Genomic DNA, 27,139 nt, shown 5'->3' with positions numbered 1-27,139 from the left:
GGGCCCTCCCAAACTTCACGTCCTCCTGTGACCCCTTAGAGGATGACTGATTTCTTTTGGTGTTCAGAGTCAATATAATTTTCTAGCACCATCTGAAATCGGTTATAATGATTGGGGAAGAGCACCATGACGCTGATTGATGAGAGGAAATGTATTGGTGACCCTTGGGTCCATGGACAAGAACTAAGAAAACAAATGCAAAGCAATAATGCAAAGGTGATTTTTCTTCTTCCAGTTTCTAAGTTGAGTTTCATTGACCTGAATTGCATGTGGTATCATACTAACAAATGGTTCGCTATTAGCATATCATGAATGGTTTATACTTTATAAAAATTCCACAGAATTGCTGGGGGTTTTGTTTCGGTGATGGATACCTAGAAACACTCCTGGGGAAAATGGATGACTGGCTTAGATGATGGGAAAAGAGCAGTGAGGGAGTCAATTCTGTTGTCTACGAGACGCTGCACCAGCTATCTCTCAACTCTCCTCTCTTACCGGGCTGAGGGTTCCCTCCGTGGTTAAACAGGTCATTTTCTTACATAAGGAAAAATGGTCCAGAGAAACTGAGTTTCTGTGGCTGAGAGAGAACTGTGCTAATATGTGTTGGTTCAGTTTAGAAGGCAAAGCAACGAAAGCAGGTTCTACTTGAACGAGGATCCTAGAGCATACCTTTGATATGGTTTGGATTTGTTCCCTCCAATCTCATGTTGAAGTGTGATCCCCAGTATAGGGGGTGGGGCCTGGTGGCGTGTTTGAGTCATGGGGCGGATCCCTCGTGAATGGCTTGGTGCTGTCCTCACTTAACGAGTTCCTGCTCAGTTAGAGGGAGCTGGTTGTTTAAAAACGCTGGCACCTCCTTCCTCTCACTCTTTCTTCCTCCCTCTCTCGCCATGTGACACGTCTGTTCCCTCTCTGCCTTCCACCATGAATAAAACATCCTGAGGCCTCACCAGGAACCGAGCAGGTGCCAGTGCCATGCTTGTACGGCTGCAAAACTGTGAGCCAAATAAACCTCTTTCCTATATAAATTACCCAGTCTTAGGTATCTCTTTATAGCAGCGTAAAATGGACTAACACAGTCTCACTAGAAGCGAAGTCATAAGACCGAAAACCATACTGAGTTTTTAGGTCCACTCAGAGGCAAAAATAAAAGGTTCTTTAGAGCAGCATGATTTATATAGTCCTTTGGGTATAAGCACATGTACCCTAGAACTTAATGTATAATTTAAAAAATAAATAAATAAAAAATAAAATAAAAGGCTCAAGAATGAGCCGTCTCAGCCACTCTCCTCCAGGGCCCCCGAGTGCAGCTCCCAACACAGGTACTGTGCAGACCGCCCACCTGTGGTCCCCATGTGGTGTCCTGGAGAACTGCGGGGGCATCTGGTGGAATTCAGACCTTGTCCTTCTGTTTTCCTTCTGGCCTGAAAAAGCCACTGGCCTCACAAGAGTTAATATTGTATCTACCCTGCTTAAGCTTTCCCGCTCTCACACCACCTCCCTCCTTTTCCCTCCTGCCTGTCACTTGTCTGGAAGAGGCCTTTTTTCCTCGGGGCTAACACATGCAATTTGTAGTCAAAACATTCTGTCTACCACACAAATCCAATGAGAATCAGGATCATTCCACCACATCTTTTTCTATCCTATGGTTATTATTTTCTCAAAACTCTTTGTCTTTTGCTTTCTTACCTATTTGCTGTTTTCCCTGAGTAATCTTATTTACTCCCCTGGTTCCAAATACATCCCTATATGTTGATTCCCCTGAAACTAGAGCTCTAGCCTGGGGTATTTTTTGAGACCTCTTGCTTTTTATATTTTTAGTGGCTCCTGAGTATAATGGTTTAGCCTGCTCTTCTAAACTTGTCTCAATTTAATCTATTTATGCCTGAGGTTGCAGTTTTTTAAATTTTTGCCATCAGACCTTGGCGATGACCTTGAGCAGTAGGAGACAGACAACTCCCACAGGCTTAGTGTTCCAATAATGGAACACTAGGCATATAGCCAAAGCCATCCACATTGCCTTCTCCCCAAAGCCAGCTCTCCTTGCTCTGCCCCATGGTGAAAGCTGTGAATACCTGAGGTCTGTGACCTCTTCCCTCTCCCTTACCCACATCCACACTCAGCACAACTTGTTGCTATTCTCTCTCAATTATCTCTTTAGAATCCATCCCTTTCTCTGCTCCTCCTAGACAGCTTTCTGTCTCCTAGACACCCCTCACCATTAGTCTAGCTTTGCTGTAGCCACCAGTTAATCTTTGTAAAATACACACGTGAGCTGGGTGCGGTGGCTGGTGCCTGTAATCCCAGCTATTCAGGAGGCTGGGGCAGGAGGTTGCTTGAGCCCAAGAGGTTGAGGCTGCAGTGAGCCATGATTGCATCACTGCACTCCAGCCTGGATGACAGACCAAGATCCTATCTCTTTAAAAAATAAAAATAAAAATAGTTTAACCACATGACCTTGCTCCTTGTCCCTCACTTTTAGTTGAACTCTTACGTCAACCAAGTACCAGACCCTTCGTGACCCCACGCCTACCTGTGTCACCATCTTCTGGCTGTGCTTCCTGGGGCCTGCATTCTGTGCTCACCCAGCTGCTTGCTGCTGAGAACACTCAGGTATCTTGGCATTTCTCAGCCTGTGTCTGTGCTGTTTCCTCTGCCCACATCTCCCCTCTCCTCCTCCTCCTTGTCAGCTAGGGACCTCCAGCCCCTAGGGACTGTCCGCTAGGGACCTCCAGCCTGCAGCCCCTGGCTCAGGTGTGAACTCGTCTAGGAAGCCTTCCTCCGCCTTCCGCATCAAGGCTTAGATCCCTGGCAAGGGCTTTCTTCTCTGCCCCGTCAGAGCCCGATGGCACTTCGCACGTTACACTCTGATGACTGATTACCTACTAGGCTTCTCTGCGAGGCTGGAAAATCCTTGCTCCTAGGAGGGATGGCAGACAAGAACAAGACATGCTGTGTATACTCCGTTCTTACATACCACGCGAGCTATCCTTTATGTAGGTGTCTGTGGCAAATCTTCCTTCTAGGCTGCAGCCTCCACTTTTCATAGTTTCTCTCCATTTTCATTTGCCATGTGCATGAGGAATAAAAACTACTTCCAATGATGACCAAAGTAAAATTGAAGAAAATAATCCTGCTTCAAAGAACATTTCTAAGACCATAAGTATGATTTTGATGTATCTTCCATTATGGATTACCCATGTGGTTTTTTTTCTTCTAAATCCATAAATAAGAATTGTTTAATAGGCTAGAGAGCAATGAAAAGCACAATAATTAAGGATTGTTGTCCTCATTTCATAGAGCAAACAAAGACAGAAAAACAGATGTGCCTTAACCAAAAAGGGCAGTCAATTTATGCTAAGCAGACTGAACCCCTTTAAAAGTAATCATTTACAGCGACCAAGGGCCAAGCACGTGATCACCACCCTCCCCTCCCAACAGCTCTGAAGCGGGAGTAGTGTTTCCCCAGCTTATGCATGAGGAAATAGATGCACAGAAAAGTCAAGTAACTTGCCTGCGATGCCATGGCCAGTCAACATGAGGGTTTGAATTACAAATCAGGTGGCGGTGGCGGTGGCGGTGATGATAATAGCAGCTTATCATCATCATTGAGCTCTTATTTTGTGCTCGATACTTGGTAAGTATTTTGCATGAATTAGCTCATTTAGTCTGACTTTCAGAACAGCCCTTTGAGGTCAGTGTTACTATCATCATTCTCATTTTGCCATGAAGAAACAAAAGAATTAAATAATCCAAGATCGTCTAACTGACATTTCCAAGCAGGAGCACAAACCCGGATCTCTGTGACTCCAGAGCCTGTGCTCTTAAATCAGCACTGCTCTTTTCAGTGTGGGAGATGGTGTAAATGGGTGTGTTCACTTGCTGGGCAGCCTTATTGTGGTCCCCTTGATCCCCACCTACTGGCATTCATGCCCTGTGCCATTCCTTCCCCTGGAGTGTGGACTAGACCTAGTAACTTGCTTCTAATGGATGGAATATGTCAAAAGTGATAGGATGTCACTTCTGAGACTAGGTTACGAATAGACTGTGATGCTGCTGTCTTCTTTCTCAGGCTTGCTCCCTCACGACGTGCTCTCTCTCTCCCTCTCTTTCCTCTCTTCTCTCCTCTCTCTCTCCTCTTACCTCTCTCGTGCACGTACTCTGGAAAGCCAGCTACCATGTTGGGAACTGCCCAGTGGAGAGGCCCACATTCTACAAGGAACTGATATCTTCAGCCAGTACCTCGCCAGGACCTGAGGCCTGCTGAGAGTCACCTGAGTGGCCTTGGTGGGTCCTCTCTCAACGAGCTTGCAGGTGACCGCTGTGCCAGCCAAAACCTTGATGGCAGCCTATGAGTGAGTGACTCTGAGCCAGAGGATCCAGTTAAGCCATGCCCAGGATCCTGACGTGCAGAAACTATGACATAATGTTTATTGTTTTATGCCACTAACTTTTGGGGTTAGTTATGCAGCAATAGATAGCTAATACAGTTCACAGTATCCTTGTCTAGCCTCAAACATTCTGCCTTTAGTATCTAACTTTTCTAACTTTTTAGATAACCTTTTTTTGGGGGGATAATTTTAGATTTACAGAAGAAAGGCACAGATAGCATAGAGAGTTCCTTTATATTTCTCTCCTAGTTTCCTCTGTTGTTCATATGTTATAAAACGATGGTTTTGGGTTTTCTGAGACAGCGTCTCGCTCTGTCACCCAGGCTGGAGTATAGTGGTGATCATAGCTAACTGCAGCCTTGAACTCCTGGCTCAAGGGATCCTACTACCCCAGCTTCCCAAGTAGCTGGGTTCACAGCATGTACCACCACACATGGCTAATTAAAATATATAAATATATACATAAATATATAAAGAGATTTAAATATATAAATATATACATAAATATATAAAGATATTTAAATATATTTATATATACATATGTTTAAATATATATTTATATAATATATTTCTAATATATTCTATTTAATATAAATATATATTTAAATATATATATATATATTTTTTATATATTTATATATATATAAATAGATATATAAAATAGAGACAGGGTCTATGTTGCCTAGGCTTTTTTTCTTTTTTTTTTTTTTGAGATGGAGTCTCGCTGTCACTCAGGCTGGAGTGCAGTGGTACGATCTCAGCTCACTGCAGCCTCTGCCTTCCAGGTTCAAGCAATTCTTATGCCTCAGCCTCCCGAGTAGCTGGGACTACAGGCGTGTGTCACTATGCCTGGCTAATTTTTGTATTTTTAGTAGAGACAGGGTTTCACCATGTTGGCCAGGCTGGTTTTGAACTCCTGACATCAGGTGATCCACCCTGTCGGCCTCCCAAAGTGCTGGGATTACAGGCGTTAGCCATCGCACCCTGCCGCCCAGGCTATTTTTTAATACTAAGAAATCAACATTGGTACATTACTGTTAACTAAATTTCACTCTTTATTCATATCTCTCTAGTTTTTCCACTAATGTCCTTTTGCTATTTCAGGATTGGTGTCATATTTTTAATAGCCTAATAGATATCGTATTGCACATACACCTCTCTGTGTGTAAGGAAAGACAGAAGAAATATACACATAGATTTGCTAAAATGTGGGAGCTCCCTCTACAGACAATAAAGGAACATTAGCAAAGTCTTTAGTTAGGTGGTCTTGTTTATAACTGGAAAAATAATAGTTACGGTAATTTAACTCAAAAACTGCTATTATGTGAAATTACTGGGGGAAAGTAGAACAAACAAAAAAATAGTAAGACCCTAACCAGTCAAAAATGCTTTTTAAAAATCAAATATACCTTACTAAAAAGCAACAATATTTTAATAAACTGAAACTTTTAATTTTAACTTATTAGTAAGTATATCAAATATTGCTCCAGATTTACAAATCATTCTTTTCCACTATGATGTCAATACACATTAATTTGTATATAATATGCAAATACTTAATTTTCCTGTAACTATTCAAATGGGAAATATTCAACAAAGAATACTAATTTCCTTGTTAATTCCTGTGCTGTGTGAACCAAGTCACTTGATCTTTCTGGGTTTGTTTTCTTTAGTATCAATTTATATTACTAGAATTTTACAACAAAGTTGTGTAATACAGTCTTTTAATACTTTTAAACACTTTGCAGTACAAAACTCTGTATTTAAACATTTCTATTTCCTAATTGCTTAAACATTTAGCTGCATTATTTGTAGCTTTTCCAAGTGATGCTTAACGACAATCCATATAAAACTAACATTCTCAGGAAAAGAATAAGTGGTACTGCCTAGAGAAAAAAGTCCCTCCTACTTACTACATCTACCCTCCTGGGTGAATTTTTTTTTTTTTTTTTTTTTTTCCTGAGACGGAGTCTCGCTCTGTTGCCAGGTTGGAGTGCAGTGGCGCAATCTCAGCTCACTGCAACCTCCACCTCCTGGGTTCAAGCGATTCTCCTGCCTCGGCCTCCCGAGTAGCTGGGACTACAGACGTACGCCACCGCGCCCAGCTAATTTTTGTATTTTCAGTAGAGATGGGGTTTCACCATGTTGGCCAGGATGGTCTCGATCTCTTCACCTCATGATCTGCCCACCTCAGCCTCCCAAAGTGCTGGGATTCCAGGCGTGAGCCATTGCACCCGGCCTGAATTTTTTTAATATGATATAACAACGAGAAAAATCATTATGAGAAAATAACACATACTTATGAGAAAAAACTAGCTTTGTATAGATCTAAAAAAGCCATTTAGTGAGACAGGGTTTTAAAACTCTTCTTGGTGACCTAACAAAAAACCCAAACAAATAAGAAAAAAAAAAAAAAAAACAAGAACAAATTTGAAGCTGATTCACAAGAGTTCAAGTCTTGGTGGCCAGAGTTTGCTGCTTAGTTGACTCTGAGTGACTAAGCTCTTCTTTGTAGCCAACTCACCTGTTTCAACAGTTGACAAATAAAAAAAAAAAAAAAGGACAATAAAATACATTGCAGAATGAAGGGGTGCCAAAGGAGAGAGAAATGAAATCTAATTGGAAAAAAGTGAAGCCAAACATAGTGTAAGCTCATTCACAAGACATTACTACCCAGATCTCTGAATTTAAGTTTTCTCTTCTCCATTTTCGAAAGAGATGACAAGAAAGGAAGATGTTTACTAAAGAACTGCAGCACGAATTATTTCTGTATTGTAAATGATAAGATATTCTATTTTGAGGTTACTTTATAATTCATTTATGTCTGTTGTGCCTAAAATCTTAGCTATTCAGAATGATGACAGCTCCTCAGATACTATGGAAATAATGAATCATCAAAGGCATACATTTCTTCACTCTTTCGTGTTAACTAAAGCAGAATGTATAGCGCGGAGACTTTGTAAACGACTCTTACTTAACTGAAACTACAATGGAATCTGTGTACTAGCCATACAAAATCCACTATACAGTGTTCTTTAGTATTGAGGTAAAATTTCACATAACAAAATTTACCATTTTTACCATTTTAACCATCTTAAAGAATACAATTCAGCGGCCTTAGTACGTTCACAGTGTTGTGTGACCATCACCACTCTCTAACTCTACAACATTTTTATCACCCCAAGAAGAAACCTGTACCCATTAAGTAGACATTCCTCATTTATTCCTCCTCCCAGCTCCTGGCAAAATCTGCTTTCTATAGACTTACATAGTCTGGACATTGCATGTAAATGGAATCATACAATAGGTATGATACATGATACATACATACAATAGGGATGATACATGATAGAAGGTACCAGCCTTTTCTGACTGGCTTCTTTCACTTAGCATGATGTTTTCAAGGTTCATCCATGTTGTAGTGTGTATCAGTACTTCATTCCTTTTTATGACTGAATAATATTCCATTATTTGGATAGACAATATTTTGTTTATCCACTTACAGGTTCGACTGGCATTTGAGTTGTCTCGTTCTTTAAACTTTGATTTCTGTCAATGTAATATATATTCATAGATTAACAAGTAAGAGGGCACTGAGTCCCACAGCAAACAGCTGTTCTCTGTCCTACTCTGTTCTCCCGCAGGCAGCTGCTTTCAAATCATTTATCTGTTTCTTCGGATAAATGATTCTGTTACTTACATTTTAAAATGCTCATACCTCTATGTCTTCATTTTGACTTTATTTTTTGAATTTTTTGAATTTTTCTACTATGGGAAATGAGAATTTAGCTTTAACTCCACTACCACCTGTACACATATTACTCCATTCGCCTTCACAATTTAGTTATAACATAGTTTTCTGTTAACTCAAGAATTGGTTTTGATAATTATATAGATACTGTTGATATCATAACTACATAGTTTTAGATTTCTTTTTAAACCTTTTTATAAACTCTGAAATGAAACATTTTATCATTTAAAATTTAAATCATGATATACTTAACAATTAATTCCTAAACCTTATAGAACTGTAACATTCCCCTTGGCATTTTCAGACCCCGCACACAGTCAGTGTGTGTGTGTGTATGTGTGTGTACACATCCTTCAGTTTTCTGACAAAGGTCATTTTTTTTAGGTTTTTAATTTTCCCATATTTCATTGATCATTTCACTGGTTATGGAATTCCTGACTGGCTCAGACATTGGTTTTCTAGCCCCCAGTGCTGTGAACAGGTCTGATACAATGCTGATTTCTGGCCCTTTTGCTCTGGAAGTTTTGAGGAGATTCTGTTTGTCCTTTGTGTCCTTTAAATTTCCTGAGTTTGTGCCACAATAGAGGTCTTTTTCATTTAATATACGTTTTTTTGTTTGTTTGTTTGTTTGTTTGTTTTTGACAGGGTCTCGCCTCACTCCCGTTGCCCAAGCTGGAGTGCAGTGGTGCGATCACAGCTCACTGCAGCCTCGACTTCCCAGGCTCATGTGATCCTCCCAGCACAGTCTCCCAAGTGGGTGGGACTACAGGCGTGCACCACCATGCCCAGCTAGTTTTTTATATTTTTAGTATTGACCTCCATTCTACAGCTGTTAAAACAGAGGCATCAGAGGGAAGAACAGCTTTCCTCGGTCAGTGAGGACTAGAAGAAGCTCTAGTGTTTTCTCTCCTCCATTCCATCTGGGTATAATGGCCACCCATTGCAGTGGGCTTTGATTTTTTTCCAAGAATGGAGCTTGGAACCCCACAGAAATTGTGTTTTGTTAATAAGCTGATGGAAGAATTTTTGGCGTTGATTTTAAATTCCCATAGTCTGCTTCTAGCGAAGCTCCACCCCGCTCATTTACTCTCTCTCTCTCCTCTTTAGGGGCCAAAGAACAAAGTGTAGCCAACTGTTTGGAAGCCACCCTGTTTTGAAAAGGCTTTTTCCACTCAGGTGGCCTTGCGCCGAATGGCCAACCCTGCCCACTGTATGGAAACAATAGATGCTGCCTTAGAAGGGAGCAAGCTGGCACTGCCCTGGTATGTGGGTGCGGCCAGGAAGCTTTGGGCCAAACTGTGCAGACTTGCTGTCTCAGGATTAGCACTTTCTACAGCCACAGCAGAGACGAGGGGCAGCAGGCACACAGCCCTTCCTCCTGGAGATGAAAGGGGTCTGTAGGTGGATGAGGACCTTGTTCACCAAAAGTCACAGGAGGAAGTCAAAGACGAGGAGGATAGAAAGATGGTGGTGCTTCTATCACCTACAAATTCTGCATCTATGAAAAAAAAGTCCACAGAATTATGGCCCTGAACCAATCTGTATCAACCCTGAACATGCTGGATGCCACCCACTGTGGGTTGGGCAGAAGATGGTGCAGGCCTGGCAGAAGTTGGTAACCAATACTGTGCCCGAGGCTTGGTTTGGCAGGAGGTGACAGGACAAAGGTACCAGAGGATGCCAGCTGGGTGCCAGCCTTCTTAGCTGTCAGAACTGGTCTCGGAAAAAAGGACAGCCGTCGGGTATGCTTTTGTAAGAGGCAGTTTTACTCTTGCAGACAGCTGCCTCTCCCTTCCTTCCTGTGACTGAACAGGCCAGAGAGGAAGGTCAAGGGCAGGCAGGAGAACAAGGACAAAGGCGTAAAGTGTGGATTGTACATGGACTCCTGTTCTAATCCAGCTCATTTACTGGCTTTCTATGTCAAAAAACAAAAAATTAGAAAGTTGGATGGGAAAGATGCTGGCACAAATGTAAATGTGAACTGAGTTCCAAAGGAAAAGAGTCAACAGATAAGAGATTCTTGTGGGTACCCTAGCTGCGAATGACTTTGAAATGGCCTTGGAAAGGGTCCTGATGGGCAAAAAAAAAAAAAAAAAAAAAACCACTAGCCCTATTTTCCCTATATAGAAGCCAAGGTCAATAGCAGTACCTTGCTGAAATGTCTGGAAAGTGAAAGTGACAGAGAAAAAGAGGATTGTGGACATATGTGTTGGCCTTTTTTATCTGAAGGTGCTATGGCTGGTGAAGATGGGCTGCGTTCTGGGACCCTGGGAGAGCTGCTCCTGAGCTCATGTCTCTGTCCCAGCAGCAGGAGCCCCTCAGTGCTGTAGAATGTGAGGTCTACTGTGAGTCCAAAAGACCAGACACGTGACGCACTCCTCTGCTTTCTGGAGCATAGTATCAGCCCTTAGAAGCAGCTGTTCGCCTCTACTTTAGTAGCTCAGCAAGAATTCAGTTCAGTAAAAATTTATTGAGCACCTACCCTGCTCCAGGTACTCTCTAGGCACTGAGGGGTTGGGGGAGGTTTCCTGTACTGTGCCCAGAACTCTGCTCCTCAGGCTTTTCTCAGCTCAAGATACGGGCTTAAGCAGCTAAACTGATTGCAAGTGCCACCCTTCTATGCTACTAAAAACCCACGCTGTTCTAGACAAAGTTGATGTCTAGCTCAACATACCACACCTTCTCTCTGAAGTCCTTAAGTTCTGAGACAGGGATCCCAGGAGGGATGCAGGACTCTTGATGCTGAATGAGAGGCAAGACCCTCTGTTCCTGTTGCTCGACCCTCTCCCAGGTCCCCTAGAGAAAAGTCTCATCTTGTGGCGTCTCCCTCCTAAACCAATCCCTGTGCATCCCTTTGTTTGTGCCGCGTCCACACACTAATCTCTCTGCCTTGTGTTTGCAGATGCTGATAGGATGGAGCTGCAGTGTGTGTCTGTGGAGCAGATTAAACACTTTCTGCCCCAGCCTGTCTTGTCTTCTCACTGGTTAGCAGTCCTTGGAAGAATAAACAATCCACACAAGCTCCCAGAAAGCAGGAGTTCCATGATTGATGACCAGAGTCTCATAGCACAGAATTCATCTCTAAAAACAGGTTTGTAGTTGACCAGACTCCACCAACTCAGATATGTCCGCCCCTAGCTTGAGATGGAAGGTGAGGGGAAGGTCGAGTTCACAGCTCAGTACTCTGAGGACTGTCTCTGGTCAGGTTCCAGATCAGAATAGACCACTGTCCTGTCACTATCAGTCTAACACATGGGATCTCTGGTAACACACATAGTGCATTCTGCTTTGCATCACTCATATGCATATTTTTCTCACCAAGTAGACTATAAACTTCTTGATTCAGGGTCCATATTGCCAGCATATGCCTAGTATAATATAGGTACTCTCTGTGTTTAATCAAATTGGCATGGAAAGTACTATTCCCTGCAGACTCTGGGATTCTGGAGGATTAACCTATGACAGAGCTTTATATAAACACACATTTGCTGAATGTCAGCAACGAAGCAGCCCACTGCTGCTGACTCCAGTGAAGTCAGGAACACCCACACTGAGCAGAGGCCCTTGTGGTTATCTTAGGAACAGTGACATACCTCTTATCATTCCCCATAAATGGGAAAAATATTGCGCTTGGCCTGCCTTGAGTTTACTTTGGGGCCAGGTTGTTTTCTGACAATTCAAAGAACTACTCATATGTAGATGGCGTTCAGGAACCGGGAGCATCCGAATCTATACGTTTTAGCCAGAAATTTCCCCTACATTTTATACCTCAAAAGGAGCTCAAGGGAGCAGATAAGGTTGGTAGAAGTACAGAAGAGAGGAGGGGTGCTGTACTTCCCCATATCACTTCTAGCACATCTCACAACTAGGAGTTTGAATCTATTACCTTTGTAGGAGTTCCGTTTTCAAGTTCAGAGGATTCAGCACCATGGTCAGAGCCAACGACATAACAAATGTGAACCTGAAGGAAACCCTCTCTGTAGGAGGAAAATGAAGGGAGTCTTTCAGAGAAGTATTCTCTGTCTTCCCCTACTCTGAAAACCTCTAAGCCAATGCTTAGGTTAGCCAGAGGAAAAAACCATACAACTCCCAAGTCCATGTTATGATAGGCCCCTTCTGTCTTCAAGTGTTGCCTGAACTAGGAACTATAGGTCTCAATCTGAATTTATCCCAGTGTCTTTCTCACTTTGGCAGTAAGTTATGTCTTCTCTTTTTTGTGTGATTTTTTTAGAGACAGAGCCTTGTTCTGGTGCCCAAATTGGAGTGCAGCAGTGCAATCACAGCTCACTGTAGCCTTGACCTCCCAGCCTCAAATGATCCTCCCACCTCAGTCTCCCAAGTAGTTGGGACTACAAGTGTGTACCACCACACCTGGAGAATTATTTTTTAAAAATTTGGAGAGATGGAGTCTTACTATGTTGCCCAGGCTGGTCTCAACTCCTGGACTCAAGCAATCCTCCTGCCTTGGCCTTCCAAAGTGCTGGGACTTCAGGCATGAGCCACCGTGCCTGCCCCCTCCTTTTTTTGTATTTTTAATTGATGTATCATAGTTGTACATATTTTTGGGGTATGTGAGATATTTTGACATGTGTACAATGTATAATGATCAAATCAGGTTAATTGGGATATCTGTCATCTTAAACACTTATCTTTTTGTGTTGGGAACATTATAGTTCTTCTAGCTATTTTGATACAATAAATTATTGTTAACTATATTTTTCTTACTGTACTGTTGAATACTGGAACTTCTTCCTTCTGATTTTATTTTTGTACCCGTTAACCAACTTCTCTTCATTCCTCCTGCCCCCGCTCCCTGCCTCTCCTCTGATAAACACCATTCTACTGTCCACTTCCAGGAGATCCACTTTTTAAACTCACACACATAAATGCAAATATGTGACACTGGTGCCCAATAACATGTAGTTCCATCCATGTTGCTACAAATGACAGGATTTCATTATGTTTGTGGGGATAATATTTCATTGTGAATATATACCACATTTTCTTTATCCATTCATCTATTGACGGACACAGGTTGATTCCATAATCTTGGCTATTGTGAATAGTTCTACAGTAAACATTGGAGTACAGACACCTCTTCGATATATTGACTTCTTTTGGATATATACCCAGCAGTGAGATTGCTGGATCATAGGGTAGTTTTCAGTTTTTTGAGAAGTCTCCATACTGTTTTCGTAGTGGTTATTGTACCTTACATTCCCACCAACACTATAATAGGGTTCCTCTTTGCATCCTTGCCAGCATTTGTTATTTTTTTCTCTTTTTGATAATAGATATTCTAACTGAAGTGAGTTGATATCTCATTGTGGTTTTGATTTGCATTTCTCTGATGATTACTGATGTTGAGCATTTCTAATCTACCTGTGGCCATTTGTATGTCTTCTTTCGAGAAATGTTTACCCAGGTCTTTTGAACATTAAAAAAATCAGATTATTTGTTATTTTGCTATTGAATTGTTTACGTTTCTTACATATTCTATTTGATTCATTGTTAGATGAATAGTTTGCAGATATGTTCTTCCATTCTGAAGGCTGTCTCTACACTTTGTTGCTTCCTTTGCTGTCTAGAAGCTTCTTAGCTTGATGTAATCCCATTTTTCTATTTTTCTATTTTTGCTTTGACTTCCTATGCTTTCGAGGTCCTACCCCAAAAAATATTTGCCCAAACCAATATCCTGTAGCATTTCTTCAGTGTTTTCTTCTAGCAGATTCATAGTTTCAGGTCTTACATTGAAGTCTTGAATTCATTTTTGGTTGATACTTGTATATGATGAAAGATGGGGATCTCATTTTATTTTTCTGCATACAGATACACAGTTTTCCCAGCATCATTTATTAAGGAGACTTTTTCCCCCCAATATGTGTTCTTGGTTCCTTTGTTGAAAATGAGTTGGCTTTAAGTACACAGACTTATTTCTGAGTTCTTCATTCTGTTTCGTTGGTCTACATGTGTCTGTTTTTATACCAGCACCATGCTTTTTTGGCTACTATAGCTCTGTAGTATAATTTGTTTGTCTGTTTGTGTTTTGAGACAGGGTCACTCTCTGATGCCCAGGCTAGACTGCAGTGATGCAATCTCAACTCACTGCAACCTCTGCCTCCCGGGTTCAAGTGATTCTCCTGCCTCAGCCTCCCGAGTAGCTGGGATTACAGGGGCCCACCACCATGCCCAGCTAATTTTTGTATTTTTAGTAGAGACAGGGTTTCGCCATGTTTGCCAGACTGGTCTCAAACTCCTGGCTTAAATCAATCCACCCACCTAGGCCTCCCAAAAGTGCTGGGAATACAGGAGTGAGCCACTGTGTCCGACCTGTCAGGTAAAGTGATGCCTCCAGTTTTGTTCTTTTTGCTCAGGATTGCTTTGGATATTTGGGATCTTTTGTGGTTTCATATTTATTTTAGGATTTTTTTTCTATTTCTGTGAAGAATTGTCATTGGTATTTTTATAGGAATTGCATCAAATCTATATATTGCTTTGGGTAGTATTGTCATTTTAACAATATTAATTCTTCTGAAAAGTGAACATGGGATGTCTTTCCCTTTCTTTTTATCCTCCTCAACTTCTTTAATGGATGTTTTGTAGTTTTCCTTGTCGAAGTCTTCTACCTCCTAAATTTATTCCTAGGTATTTTATTTGTAGATGTTGTAAGATTACTTTATTGGTTTCTTTTGCAGATTGTTGGCTGCTGGTATACAGAAATTTTACTGATTTTTGTATGTTGATTTTATATCCTGCAACTTTGCTGAATTTGTCACCTCTAATAGGTTTTTTTGGTGGACTCTAGGTTTTCCTAAATATAAGATCAAGTTGTTTGAAAACAAGGATAATTCAACTTCTTCCTCTCTAATCTGCATGCCCTTTATTTCCTTCTCTTGACTAATTGCTTTGGCTAGTACTGTGTTGAATAAAAGCAGTGAAAGTGGGCATCCTTGTCTTATTCTAGTTCTTAGTGCAAAGGCTTTCCACTTTCCCATTTAATATTAGCTGTAGGATTCTTATATGCAGCAGCCCTTATCACGCTGAGGTATTTCCTTTCCTTCCTGTCTTTCCTGTCTTTCCTTTCCTTCCTCTCTCTCTTTCCCTTTCTTTCTCTTTCTTTCTCTTTCCTTCTTTCCTTCTTTCTTTCTTTATTTCTTTATTTCTTCTTTTTCTGTTTCTTTTATTTTTTAAGATGGAGTCTTGCTCTGCTACCCAGGCTGGGAGTGCAGTGGTGTGATCTCGGCTCACTGCAACCTCCACCTCCCAGGTTCAAGCAATTCTCCTGCCTCAGCCACCCAAGTATCCGGGACTACAGATGTGCACCACCATCCCTCGCTCTTTTTTTTGTGTTGTTTTCGTAGAGACAAGTTGTATTAGGGTTCTCTTTTACTGTATTAGTTCATTTTCGCGCTGCTGATAAAAGACATACCCAAAACTGGCAACAAGAAGAGATTTAATTGGACTTACAGTTCCACATGGCTGGGGAGGCCTCAGAATCGTGGCAGGAGGCAAAAGGCACTTCTTACATGGCAGCAGCAAGAGAAAACTGGGGAAGAAGCAAAAACAGAAACCCCTGATAAACCCATCAGATCTCATGAGACTTATTCACTATCATAAGAATAGCATGGGAAAGACCAGCCCCCATGATTCAGTTACCTCCCACTGGGTCCCTCCCACAACACATGAGAATTCTGGGAGATACAATTCAAGTTGAGATTTGGGTGAGGACACAGCCAAACCACATCATTCTGCCTCTGGCTCCTCCAAATCTCATGTCCTCACATTTCAAAACCAATCATGCCTTCCCAACAGTCCCCCAAAGTCTTAACTCATTTCAGCATTAACCCAAAAGTCCACAGTCCAAAGTCTCATCTAAAACAAGGCTAGTCCCTCCTGCCTGTGAGCCTGTAAAATCAAAAACAAGGTAGTTACTTCCTAGATACAATGTAGGTACAGGTATTGGGTAAATACAGCCATTCCAATTGGGAGAAACTGACCAAAACAAATGATTACAGGTCCCATGCAAGTCCAAAATGCAGTGGGGCAGTCAAATTTTAAAGCTTCAAAATGATCTCCTTTAACTCCAGGTCTCACATCCAGGTCACGCTGATGTAACAGGTAGATTTCCATGGTCTTGGGCAGCTCCACCCCTGTGGATTTGCAGGGTACAACCTCCCTCCTGGCTGCTTTCATGGGCTGACATTGAGTGTCTGCAGCTTTTCCAGGTGCACGGTGCAAGCTGTTGGTGGATCTACCATTCTGATATCTGGAGTACAGTGGCTCTCTTCTCATAGCTCCAGTAGGCAGTGCCCTAGTAGGGATTCTATGTGGGGGCTCTGACCCCACATTTCCCTTCCACACCATCCTAGCAAAGGTTCTGCATGAGGGCTCCACCCCTGCAGCAAACTTTTGCCTGGACATCCAGCCATTTCCATTCATCTTCTGAAATCTAGGCCAAGGTTCCCAAACCTCCATTCTGTGTACCCACAAGCTCAACACCATGCAGAAGCTACCAAGGCTTGGGGTTTCAACCCTCTGAAGCCACAGCCTGTGCTCTTTGTTGGCCCCTTTCAGCCACGGCTGGAGTGGCTGGGACACAGGGCACCAGCATGGGTACCCCCCCTGGGTCTGGCCCACAAAACCACTTTTTCCTCCTGGGCCTCCAGGCCTGTGATGGGAACAGCTGCTGTGATGGTCTCTGACATGGCCTGGAGAGACACTTTACCCATGGTCTTGGGGATTAATATGAGGCTCCTTGCTATTTATGCAAATTTCTGCAGCCAGCTTGAATTTCTCCTCAAAAAATTGTTTTATCTTTTCTACTACATCATCAGGCTGTAAATTTTCTGAACTTTTATGCTGTGTTTCCCTTTTAAGATGGAATGCTTTTTAACAGCACCCAAGTCACATTTTTGAATGTTTGCTGCTTAGAAATTTCTTCCACCAGATACCCTAAATCATCTCTCTCAAGTTCAAAATTTCCACAACTCTCCAGGACCAGGGGCAAAATGCCACCAGTCTCTTTGCTAAAACATAACAAGAGTCACCTTTGCTCTAGTTCCCAACAAGTTCCTCATCTCCATCTGAGACCACCTTTGCCTGCACCTTATTGTTCATATCACTATCAGCATTTTTGTCAAAGCTTCTAGGAGGCTCCAAACTTTTCCACATTTTCCTGTCTTATTCTGAGTTCTCCAAACTGTTCTAACCTCTGCCTGTTACCCAGTTCCAAAGTCACTTCCACATTTTCAGGTATCTTTTCAGCAATGCCCTACTCTACTGGTACCAATTTACTGTATTAGTTCGTTTTCATGCTGCTGATAAAGACATACCCAAAACTGGGAACAAACAGAGGTTTAATTGGACTTACAGTTCCACATGGCTTGGGAGGCCTCAGAATCATGGCAGGAGGTGAAAGGCACTTCTTACGTGGTGGTGGCAAGAGAAAAATAAGAAGGAAGCAGAAACCCCTAATAAACCCATCAGATCTCACAAGACTTACTCACTATCATCAGAATAGGACAGGAAAGACGGCCCCCATGACGCAGTTACCTCTTACTGGGTCTCTCTCACAACATGTGGGAATTCTGGGAGATACAATTCAAGTTGAGATTTGGGTGGGTTACACAGCCAAACCATATCACAGGGTTTCACCACATTGGCCAGGGTGGTCTTGAACTCCTGACTTCAAGTGATCCACCTGTCTCACCCTCCCAAAATGCTGGAATTACAGGCCTGAGCCACTGTGCCTAGCCTGAGGTATGTTCTTTTTATACCAAGTTTGTTGAGGGCTTTTTTTCATGAAGGGACATTGAATTTAACTGAATGTTTTTTCAACATTCATTGAAATAATCACATGGTTTTTGTCCTTTGTTCTGTTGATGTGATGTATCATATTTATTGATTTGCATATGTTGAACCATCCTTGCATCCCTGAGATGAATGCACTTGATCATGGTGAAAGATCTTTTTAATGTTTTTGAATTCTGTTTGCTAGTATTTTGTGGAGGATTTTTACATGTATGTTCATCAGGGATATTGGCCCACAATTAGTTTTTTCTTTTCTTTTTTGTTTTTGCTAGTGTGTTTGTCTGGTTTTGGTATCAGGATAATGCTGGCCTGGTAGAATGAGTTTCTCTCCTCTTCACTTATTTAAAATAATTTGAGTAGAATTGGTATTAGGTCTTCCTTAAGTGTTTGCTAGAATTCAGAAGTGAATCTGGCAGGTCCCAAGTTTTGAGGGGAGACTTTTTATTGTAGCTTTGATCTCATGACTTGTCATTGGTCTGTTTAGATTTTCTATTTCTTCATGGTTCAATCATGGTAGAGTATGTGTTCAGGAGTTTATCCATTTCTTCTAGATATTTCAGTTTGTGTATAGTTGTTCATGGTAGTCTAATGATTCTTTGTATTTCTGTGGTATTAGTTGTAATGTTTCCTTTTTTGTCTCTGATTTTATTTGTTTGGGTCTTCTTTATTTTTATCTTAGTCTAGCTAAAGGTTTATCAATTTTGTTTATCTTTTCAAGAAACCAACTTTTTGTTGATCTTTTGTAATTTTTTTTAGTCTCATTTCATTTATTTCTGCTCTGATCTTTATTATTTATTTCCTTTTACTAAATTTGGGTTTGGTTTGTTCTTGCTTTTCTAGTTGCTGGATGTGCATAGTTAGGTTGTTTATTTTGAGTCTCTTTTTAATAATATGGATATTTACTGCTATAAAATTCCACATTAGTACTACTTTTTCTGTATCCTATAGATTCTTGTATGTTTGTTTCCATTTTTATTTTTTTAAGAAATTTCTAAATTTCCTTCTTAGTTTCTTCACTGACCAATTGGTTGTCTGGAAGCATGCTGTTTAATTTCCATGTATTTGTACAGTTTTTAACATTCTTCATTTTATTTATTGTGGTCAGAAAAGATACTTGATATAATTTCCACTTTTTTGTATTTGTTGAGACTTGTTTCATGGCCCAACATATAGTCTGTCCTGGAAAATGTTCCATGTGCTGATGAAGAATGTGTATTCTGTAGAAGTTGGGTGAAATATTCTGTAAATGTCTATTAGGTCCATTTGGTGTACAGTTTCACTCTGATTTTTCTTTGTTAATTTTCTGCCTGGATGATCTTTCCATTGTCAAAAGTAGGATGTTGAAATCCCCTCTTACTGGTGCACTACAGTTTATCTCTCCTTTTAGCTCTATTAATATTTGCTTTGCATATGTGGGTGTTCTGGTGTTGGGTGGATATATATTTACTCTTGTTACATCCTCTCGCTGAATTGACCTCTTAATCATTATATAATAACCTTATTTATCTCTTTTCACAGTTTTTAAAGTCTATTTTAGCTTATATAGTTACTCCTGTTCTTTTACGGTTTCCATTGCATGGGATATCATCTTTCTATCCCTTCACTTTCAGTCTATGTGTATTTTTTTTTTTTTTTTTTGAGACGGAGTCTCACGCTGTTGCCCAGGCTGGAGTGCAGTGGCGCGATCTCGGCTCACTGCAAGCTCCGCCTCCCGGGTTCCCGCCATTCTCCATGTGTATCTTTACAGGTGAAGTGAGTTTCTTGTAGACAGCATATTGTTGGGTCTTGTTTTTTAATCCATGTGCTACTCTTTGTTTTTTTAATTGGAGAATTTAGTCCATTTACATTCAGTGTTACTATTGATAGATAAGGCCTCACTGCTGCCATTTTGTTACTTGTTTACTAGTTTTATGTAACTCCTCTCTTCCTTTCTTTGTCTTTCTTTGCAGTTAAGTGATTTTTCTCTAGTAGTATGTTTTAATTTGTTACTTTTTATTTTTAGTCTATCTGTTATAGGTTTTAGCTTTGTAGTTACCATTAAGCTTACAAAACACATTCTATAGTTATAACAGGTATTTTAAACTGATACCAACTTAATTTTGATCATAAAAAAGCAAAGACAAAAACAAAAATCCCAAACAGATTAACTCCCTTCTTCCTCCACATTTACAATTTTTGATGTCACCAATTACCCTTTTTTATTGCCTGTCTCTTAACAAGTTATTTTCATTATTATTTTAATAGTTTTGGCTTTTAGTCTTCTGACCAAAGATATAAGTGGTTTAATTATCACAATTGCAATATTACTATAATAATTACATTAGAGTCCTTTTCTTTCAGTTTGAAGAATTTCCTTTAGCATTTTTTGTGGGATAGTTCTGGTTGCTATAAATATAAAGTCTGTCTGGGACAGTCTTTGTCTCTCCATTTCTGAAGAACTTTTCTTGATACAGTATTCTTGGTTGGTGATTTTTTTTCCTACAACACTCTCAATATTATCGTCTCCCTCCTGGCCTGAAAAGTTTCTGCTGAGAAGTCTGATGCCAGGAGTACTGGATCTCCCTTACATGTTATTTGCCTCTTTTCTTTTGCTCCTTTTAGAATCCTCTCTTTGTCTTTCATTTTTGCAAGTTCAATGTAATATGTCTTGGGATATTCTTATTTGGGTTGAATCTGATTGGTGATCTTTGCTCTTCCTGGCTTGGGTATTTGTATCTTTCTCCAGGGTTGGAAAGCTTTCTGTTATTATTTTGAATAAGCTTTCTACCCCTTTGTCTTTCTAAGTTCTTACTTTAATTCCAATAGTGAATATTTTATTTTTTGATGTTGTCTCATAGATACTGTAAGCTTTGTTCATTCTTTGTATTCCTTTTTCTTTTTTCTTCTCTGAGTATATTAAAATAATCTCTCACTGATTAATTCTGCTATTGATGCTCTATATTGCATTTTTCGTTTCATTTATTGTATTTTTCGGCTCCAGGATTTTTTGTTTAGTTTTTTAAAATTTTTCAATGTCTCTATTAAATTTTTCTGATACATTTCTGAATTGATTTTCTGTTTTCTGGAATTTCATTGAGTCTCCTTAAAGCAGCTATTTTGAATTATTTGAGAGATCACACATCTCTATCACTGTAGCGTTGGTCTCTGGCATCTTGTTTAACTCATTTGTGAGGTCATATTTCCCTGAATGTTTCTGATGCTTGTAGAAGTACAACAATGTCTGCATATTTAGGAATTAGGTATTTATTTTAGTCTTTGCATTCTGGCTTTGTTTGTGCCTGTCCTTCAGAGGGTCTTCTGGATTCTAACCTGACTGACTGTTGTGTTCCCTGAGCCTGTGATCACTGCAGCCATCTCAGCACTAGAGGACACTCCAAGTTCAGGCTAGCCATGAGTTTCATGAGGACTCTGAGGTTGACATGGCTTTCCAGCCCAGATGGACTTAGGGAAGACCCCAGGCAGATACTGGACTGAGGGACCCAAGTCCAGAAAACCGTCCTTGTGGCCCAGACAAGTGTGTCTCCTACCAGATCTCTGCAGTTCTCAACTGCAGCAAGAGGAGATGGAGTTGAGACTGGACCACTTCAGGAACTACTGTGAGAAGCAGCTGGTGGGCCTATCTCATTGTCTCAGATGAACACGCATCACCCAGCTGGTATGAGTTGGGTAGTTCCTAGACTGCAGCAGTAGGGGCTAGAGCTGAGACTGGGCCCCGTGGAATCTGCTATGAGAGACTGGAGAGCCCAGTCTCAGCTCAGAGGAGTTTATATCACCTAGCAAGTGTCTCACAAATAAGATAGTTTCTTGTCTACAGTAGGAGGGGCTGGAGCTGAGTCTGGGTCTCCTTGGGATCTGCTAAAGGATGGAAGCTAAAGAGCCCGTCTTGTTGGGCCAGACAAGTACACATCTCCCAGCAGGTCTCAGCACAAATAGGATAGTTCCCTGGTTGCTGCAGAGGGCAGGGTGCAGCTGAGACTGAGTCTACTTGGGATGTGCTATGAGATAGAGGTTGGCAAGTGTGTTGGGGACAGTCAGGCTTTTGGGTTGTGGGATATGGGCAAGTCTCCTTCTGGGTCCTTACATGAGCACCTCTGAACTGAGACATCAGCTGAGAAAGGCTGGAGCAGAGCCACAGGGCCACTTCCAGGTTCACTGCTGAGACTGATGTCAGTGGGCAAATGAGTCTTTCTGCCAAGGCACTAGTATGCACAATTCCTTCTAGACTCCTTGGCAGATAGTTCTGGTTGCAAGCTCAAGGCCAAACAGGGCTGTAGCCAACAGCAGATCCCAAGAGGTCCCAGTCTCAGTTCTTGCCCCTCCTCCTGTAGTTGGGGAATGATCCTATCCATGCAGAAAGTTTCTTGGCCATTTCCAGGCATGAACCTGGAAGCAAGCTCACCAGATCAGCTGACCTGGGTGTTGGTCTGTACTTTCAAAACAACCCTCCTAGGTCTTGGGCCCTCTGAGGGTTTCACAAACTCCTACCTGAATCCTGAGGCTCCCACTGATGAACTTTCAACTGTAGATGGGTACAAAAATTCTTGTACCCATATTGTAGTTGGGGGATATGAGCAGGTTGCCTTCTATTTTGCCATCTTGGTGATGACACTCAGTAAATGCTTTCTTCATATTGATTTTCTGGTCCTGTTAATCTGTGAAATGGAGAGAGCCATTGTATCTCTTAGCTGGGTTAATCCAGATAGCTTAGTGATCATCCAAAACAAGGTAAGAGTCTGACTTCAAGGGCCCTGGAGGAAGATCCCTGGCCCCAGAACCATTCCTCTGCCCCTACCTCTCGATGGCCCTTCTAAGAGAAAAGATACACTTATGGAAGTACAGAGTGATTCGATTAAGTAGGGGACACAGTGGAAGGGAGCTAACATCTGCTAAGTCCCCCATGTGTCAGGTATGAAATTCTAACTATCATTTCACCTGCACAGCAACTTGATGAAGGTGAGAGTGTCTAGCTCCCTTCCATAAGTACATGTGCACAAACATGAAGGCGGTGCACAGTTGTTGAGGTGTGCACTGCTTCCACAATGTTGAGGAAGACCATTCTTGTTAATAATCAAGTACTTGCCTTATGTGACAAAATACATGTTTTCCTAAAAAAGTATATGAAGTTAAGTCACAGATCAAATCCTACTAATCTGCAGTTTGCATTTAAACACTCAGTAATTCCAGGCATGGTGCTAGGCACTTTACCTAATCTCACTCAATGTTCACAACAAACTCTGCAAAACACATAAAGTATTATCCCCATTTTCAGGTTAAGATATGGAGATTTGCCAAGGCTGACTAATGCAGTCAGGGTTGCACAGCTACTAAGTGGCAGGGTCAGGATTTGAACTCATCTCTGCCTGACTTCCAAGGATCTCTGTGTCCTCAGACATAAGGAAAATCACAATGGAGAAAATACTTCAGTTATATATTATAAGGAAAATATTATTTCCTAATAAAAGGAGTCAAAATTACTGAAGTTGAACATCCCATCAAAGTTTCTCTGTTACCCTACAAGGTAGAGAGCAGTGGGAAAAAGAGGGACAGTAGATTTAAGTTTTGTTCCTTGATTTGCTGCCATGCTGCTTCAGGATATAGAGTTACATTGTCTTCTTTTTAAAAACTCCTATGGAATAGATCAGACTTGGATATGGAACTTAAACGATAGTTCAAGTGTTTTTTTCCTCTCATTTCAGGCTTAGAATCTAGCAAAGTTAGAAGGGAAATCCTTCCACTGGGCATGTAAAATGTAAAACAAGCCCCTGATAGTAGATGACTCTTTGCTTCTCTGACCTATAGTAGAATAATGTATAAAATGGAAACTGCAGTAAATGAATATAACCAAATGACACAGACACACACCTGCACACCCACTCTCTTTGTGTCCGAATGCTGATACACTGCAGGTACAGTACAGTGACAGGGTGTTCCTAGGAAGTTGATCAATGATTCCCTTCCACAGTTCAGGTTTTATTACAGGAGGTATTCGTTAGCTAACTACCATTAGTCAAGTACCCTGGTGTGCCTTCTTCAAGAACTCCTTTAAATGCTCCTCTTTTATTCTACTTTCAAGTTCCAAAAGCAGATGCTTCTTTTATAGAAAAGCCTAATTGCTGTGGAATCTAATGCATGTCCTACTTCCATATCCAATTCTCCTCCTTCCTGTTTAATGGACAGCATTCTCATGACTCACCTTTGATTTGTGAGCTGGAAGGCACCACACCTTTTTTCGGTCCTGCCTGCACATATTAAGTGTCATCAACTCTGGAAAAAAGAATTCATGAGTTATGTCAATAATATGAGACATTAAAAGAGACTTGTCCTACAAACAAAACAGTAAATGACCAATGCAAGTTGTTTTAGTCCCATGTGCATCTCTACCGCACCCTAGAGCCTATAATGATTCTGTTTTCTTCATGTTCATGGCACAAGGAATGCCTTAAAACTCATCATTAGATAACATGTGCCTCATTAGTATTTGTCCATTCTAACACTTTAAATTCTTTTTGAATTGGCAAAAAGGAACAAAGAGAAGTGAAATTTAGATATCTAATAGATAATGTAAAATAACAAAACAGCAGCCTATAGAGCAATGGAATGTGACGACTGTGTGTTCTGTGGTGGTTGTTCTTGGTTTGGATGGTATATATCTCTGAATAATTTCCCAGTATTCACTCAATTTGATGCTACTATGAAAAACCGCATTCCAAATAACTCTTGTTGCAGATAATTCCCGTCTTCCTGTTTCCCATCCTAACAGAATACAATTTTGTTCAGAGGATGAGAAAAAATATATCCCATTAAATACTTGCCTAATACATCAGGTGGCCTGGGACACAGGTCTGGTTAGTGATGCTGACAAAAGGCTTCTAGGTATTTACGTGAACGCTGTTGTGTTTCTACTCAAGCACTGCTCCTTCTGCCTTGAGTGCTGATATGAAGCCTAGAGCTGCGGCAGCCATCTTGCAAGCGTGAGATGAGGAGCATGAGAATTACAGCCTACAGCTAAGGGTGGCAGAGAAGGATGGCAGGAGCCTGGGTCCAGGATGGCACCACTGCCTCCTTTACTAGCTTCTGACTTCTTATTGCTTGAAATAAACACCCATCACACTTGTTTAAGTCACGGTTACTGTGGTTCTTTGTTGCTTGCAGGTAAAGGCTATAATAACCAATGTAGTCTTACACACACCTTAGCTTCTATTTCTAAATTCCCAAATTAAAGCTATACATTTCTCTTAAATTCAGAGAGAAGCTACGTAGCCATGTTGTCTTTATTTGGGGTCTGGCATTGATACTCCACAACAGCCTCTTGTATTCATTATAATCAACTAGAGACAGATAAATACTGGAATTAAATGGGGGAAAATGAAATTATAAACGTATAGGTAATTATGAATAGTTACTGGATCTCACGGTGAGGGACAACTATGTTAAAAAATCAATGGAATTGGCCAGGCTTAGTGGCTCATGCCTGTAATCCCAGCACTTTGGGAGGCTGAGGCGGGTGGATCACGAGGTCAAGAGATCGAGACCATCCTGGCTAACACGGTGAAACCCTGTCTCTACTAAAAATACAAAAAAGTAGCTGGGTGTGGTGGCGGGTGCCTGTAGTCTCAGCTACTCAGGAGGCTGAGGCAGGAGAATGGCATGAACCTGTGAGGTGGAGCCTGCAGTGAGCCGAGATCATACCACTGCATTCCAGCCTGGGCGACAGAGTGAGAGACTGTCTCAAAAAAAATAATAAATAAAAAATAAATAAATAGAATTAAATAAATAAACAAATGGAATTATAACCTTTAGATGGGCAAAAGCAAGTCTGACAAGACCAAGTATTGCCAAGGTTGTGGGGAAATGGGATCTCTCACATACTGCTTGTGAAGTGGGTGAACTGGGCAACTACTTCAGAGAACAGTGTTTCCACATCTAGTAAACATACCTTCTGCACACAAGGGCTATGCAGAAGAATGTTTACTGTAGCACCATTTTGTAACAGTGAAGGCCTAGACATACTCTAGACGTCCATCAATAGGGTGATGGATAAAAACACTGTGATACAGTCTTAAGGATATAAAAAATAAAAAGAAAAACTCAGATCTCAACATCAATAGGGACGGATTTAGTGGCACACTGAAGCTAGCTCATGAGAACTAAATGCTAACATTTCAGTTTTGTGAGCTGGTTGATGTTACATCTATAGCTTGGTATAAGCTATGTTAGCAGTATTTACAACATGGAAATTAGCAAAAGCCACAAATCATCCCCTCTCCACAGGAGCTGCTTGTTAAACATCTACTAGCACATCACTGGAGAGACTTCAGAAAAAAAACTATTTATTTTAAAAGGCATGTTTCAGGGGAGAGGAAAATGGAGAGTTGTTTAATTGATATAAAGTTTCAGTGATGCAAAATGAATTAGTTGAAGAGATCTATTTAGCATCGTATTAATACACAGTCAACAGTGCTGTAGTATACACTTTAAAATTTATTAAATATGACAGTTTGTGTCAAATGTTTTCACCATCCATGCACATATCCCAAAATAAAGGGACACAAGGAAACTTTGGAGCTTACAGTTATGTCTGTTAACTTGACTGTGGTGATGGCTTCATGGATGTAGGCGTATGTCCAAACTCATCCGACTATGCATTAAATATGTGCAGTTTATTGTGTGCCAGTTACATATCTCAATAAAGCTCTTTTTAGAAAAAAGGCAAGTTGCAGGATGAAAACAGTATGATAGCACATACTTAAAGTTTAAAGAACACGTTCAGATATGTAATGTATTTGTAATATTTGTAATACTAATAAGATATAGTCTAGAAGGATAGATACCAAGTTGTGATAATGATTATTGCTGGAGAGGGGGCCACATAATAGGTGGGGTAATGGGGAAAAGGGGGCTTAGGTTTTTTAATCTGTTATGTTCTATTTAATTAAAAATATCTGAAGCCCAAACAGAGCATTAATGTTGTTCATTTCTGGGTGGTAAATATAAAAATGCTTACTCTCCTCTTTGTCGATTTCTATTATTTAAATTTCCAAATAAAAGAGGCAAAATGAAATGAGAGTCAAAGAATATGTGCTTATCACTTTTCATTGCCTGTTGATGAGAGTCGGCAGGAATCCCACTGCTGGTAGAGATGTAAAATGATGCAGCCACTGTAAAAACCAGTTTTGCAGTTCCTCAA

General features: G+C 40.8%; 1 protein-coding gene and 1 non-coding gene across 6 annotated transcripts in view; both read left to right on the top strand.

Annotated features, from left to right (window-relative positions):
* Positions 1 to 24,984, top strand: part of LOC708686 (uncharacterized) — a 255,606-nt gene extending 230,622 nt beyond the window's left edge. For 2 of the 5 annotated variants that reach the window (XM_077997353.1, XM_077997352.1), the window contains 3 exons: positions 2,483 to 2,613; positions 4,073 to 4,314; positions 9,250 to 10,213. In XM_077997353.1, coding sequence (XP_077853479.1) covers positions 2,483 to 2,613; positions 4,073 to 4,267 — 326 coding nt within the window. In that variant the 3' untranslated portion in view covers positions 4,268 to 4,314; positions 9,250 to 10,213. Of the gene's footprint in view, positions 1 to 2,482; positions 2,614 to 4,072; positions 4,315 to 9,249; positions 10,214 to 11,044; positions 11,268 to 12,373; positions 12,509 to 24,860 lie in introns of those variants that run through there. The other 3 variants (XR_013415564.1, XR_013415563.1, XM_077997354.1) reach the window with 3 other exon arrangements.
* Positions 43 to 106, top strand: MIR29A (microRNA mir-29a). Its single transcript, NR_032000.1, has one exon. It is a non-coding gene; the product is annotated as a microRNA mir-29a (primary transcript).
* Positions 24,985 to 27,139: the final 2,155 nt, after the last annotated feature.

Source organism: Macaca mulatta, chromosome 3 (assembly GCF_049350105.2).
Source record: "Macaca mulatta isolate MMU2019108-1 chromosome 3, T2T-MMU8v2.0, whole genome shotgun sequence".
Taxonomy (NCBI): Eukaryota; Metazoa; Chordata; class Mammalia; order Primates; family Cercopithecidae; genus Macaca; species Macaca mulatta.
This window is presented reverse-complemented; position numbering and strand designations above follow the sequence as displayed.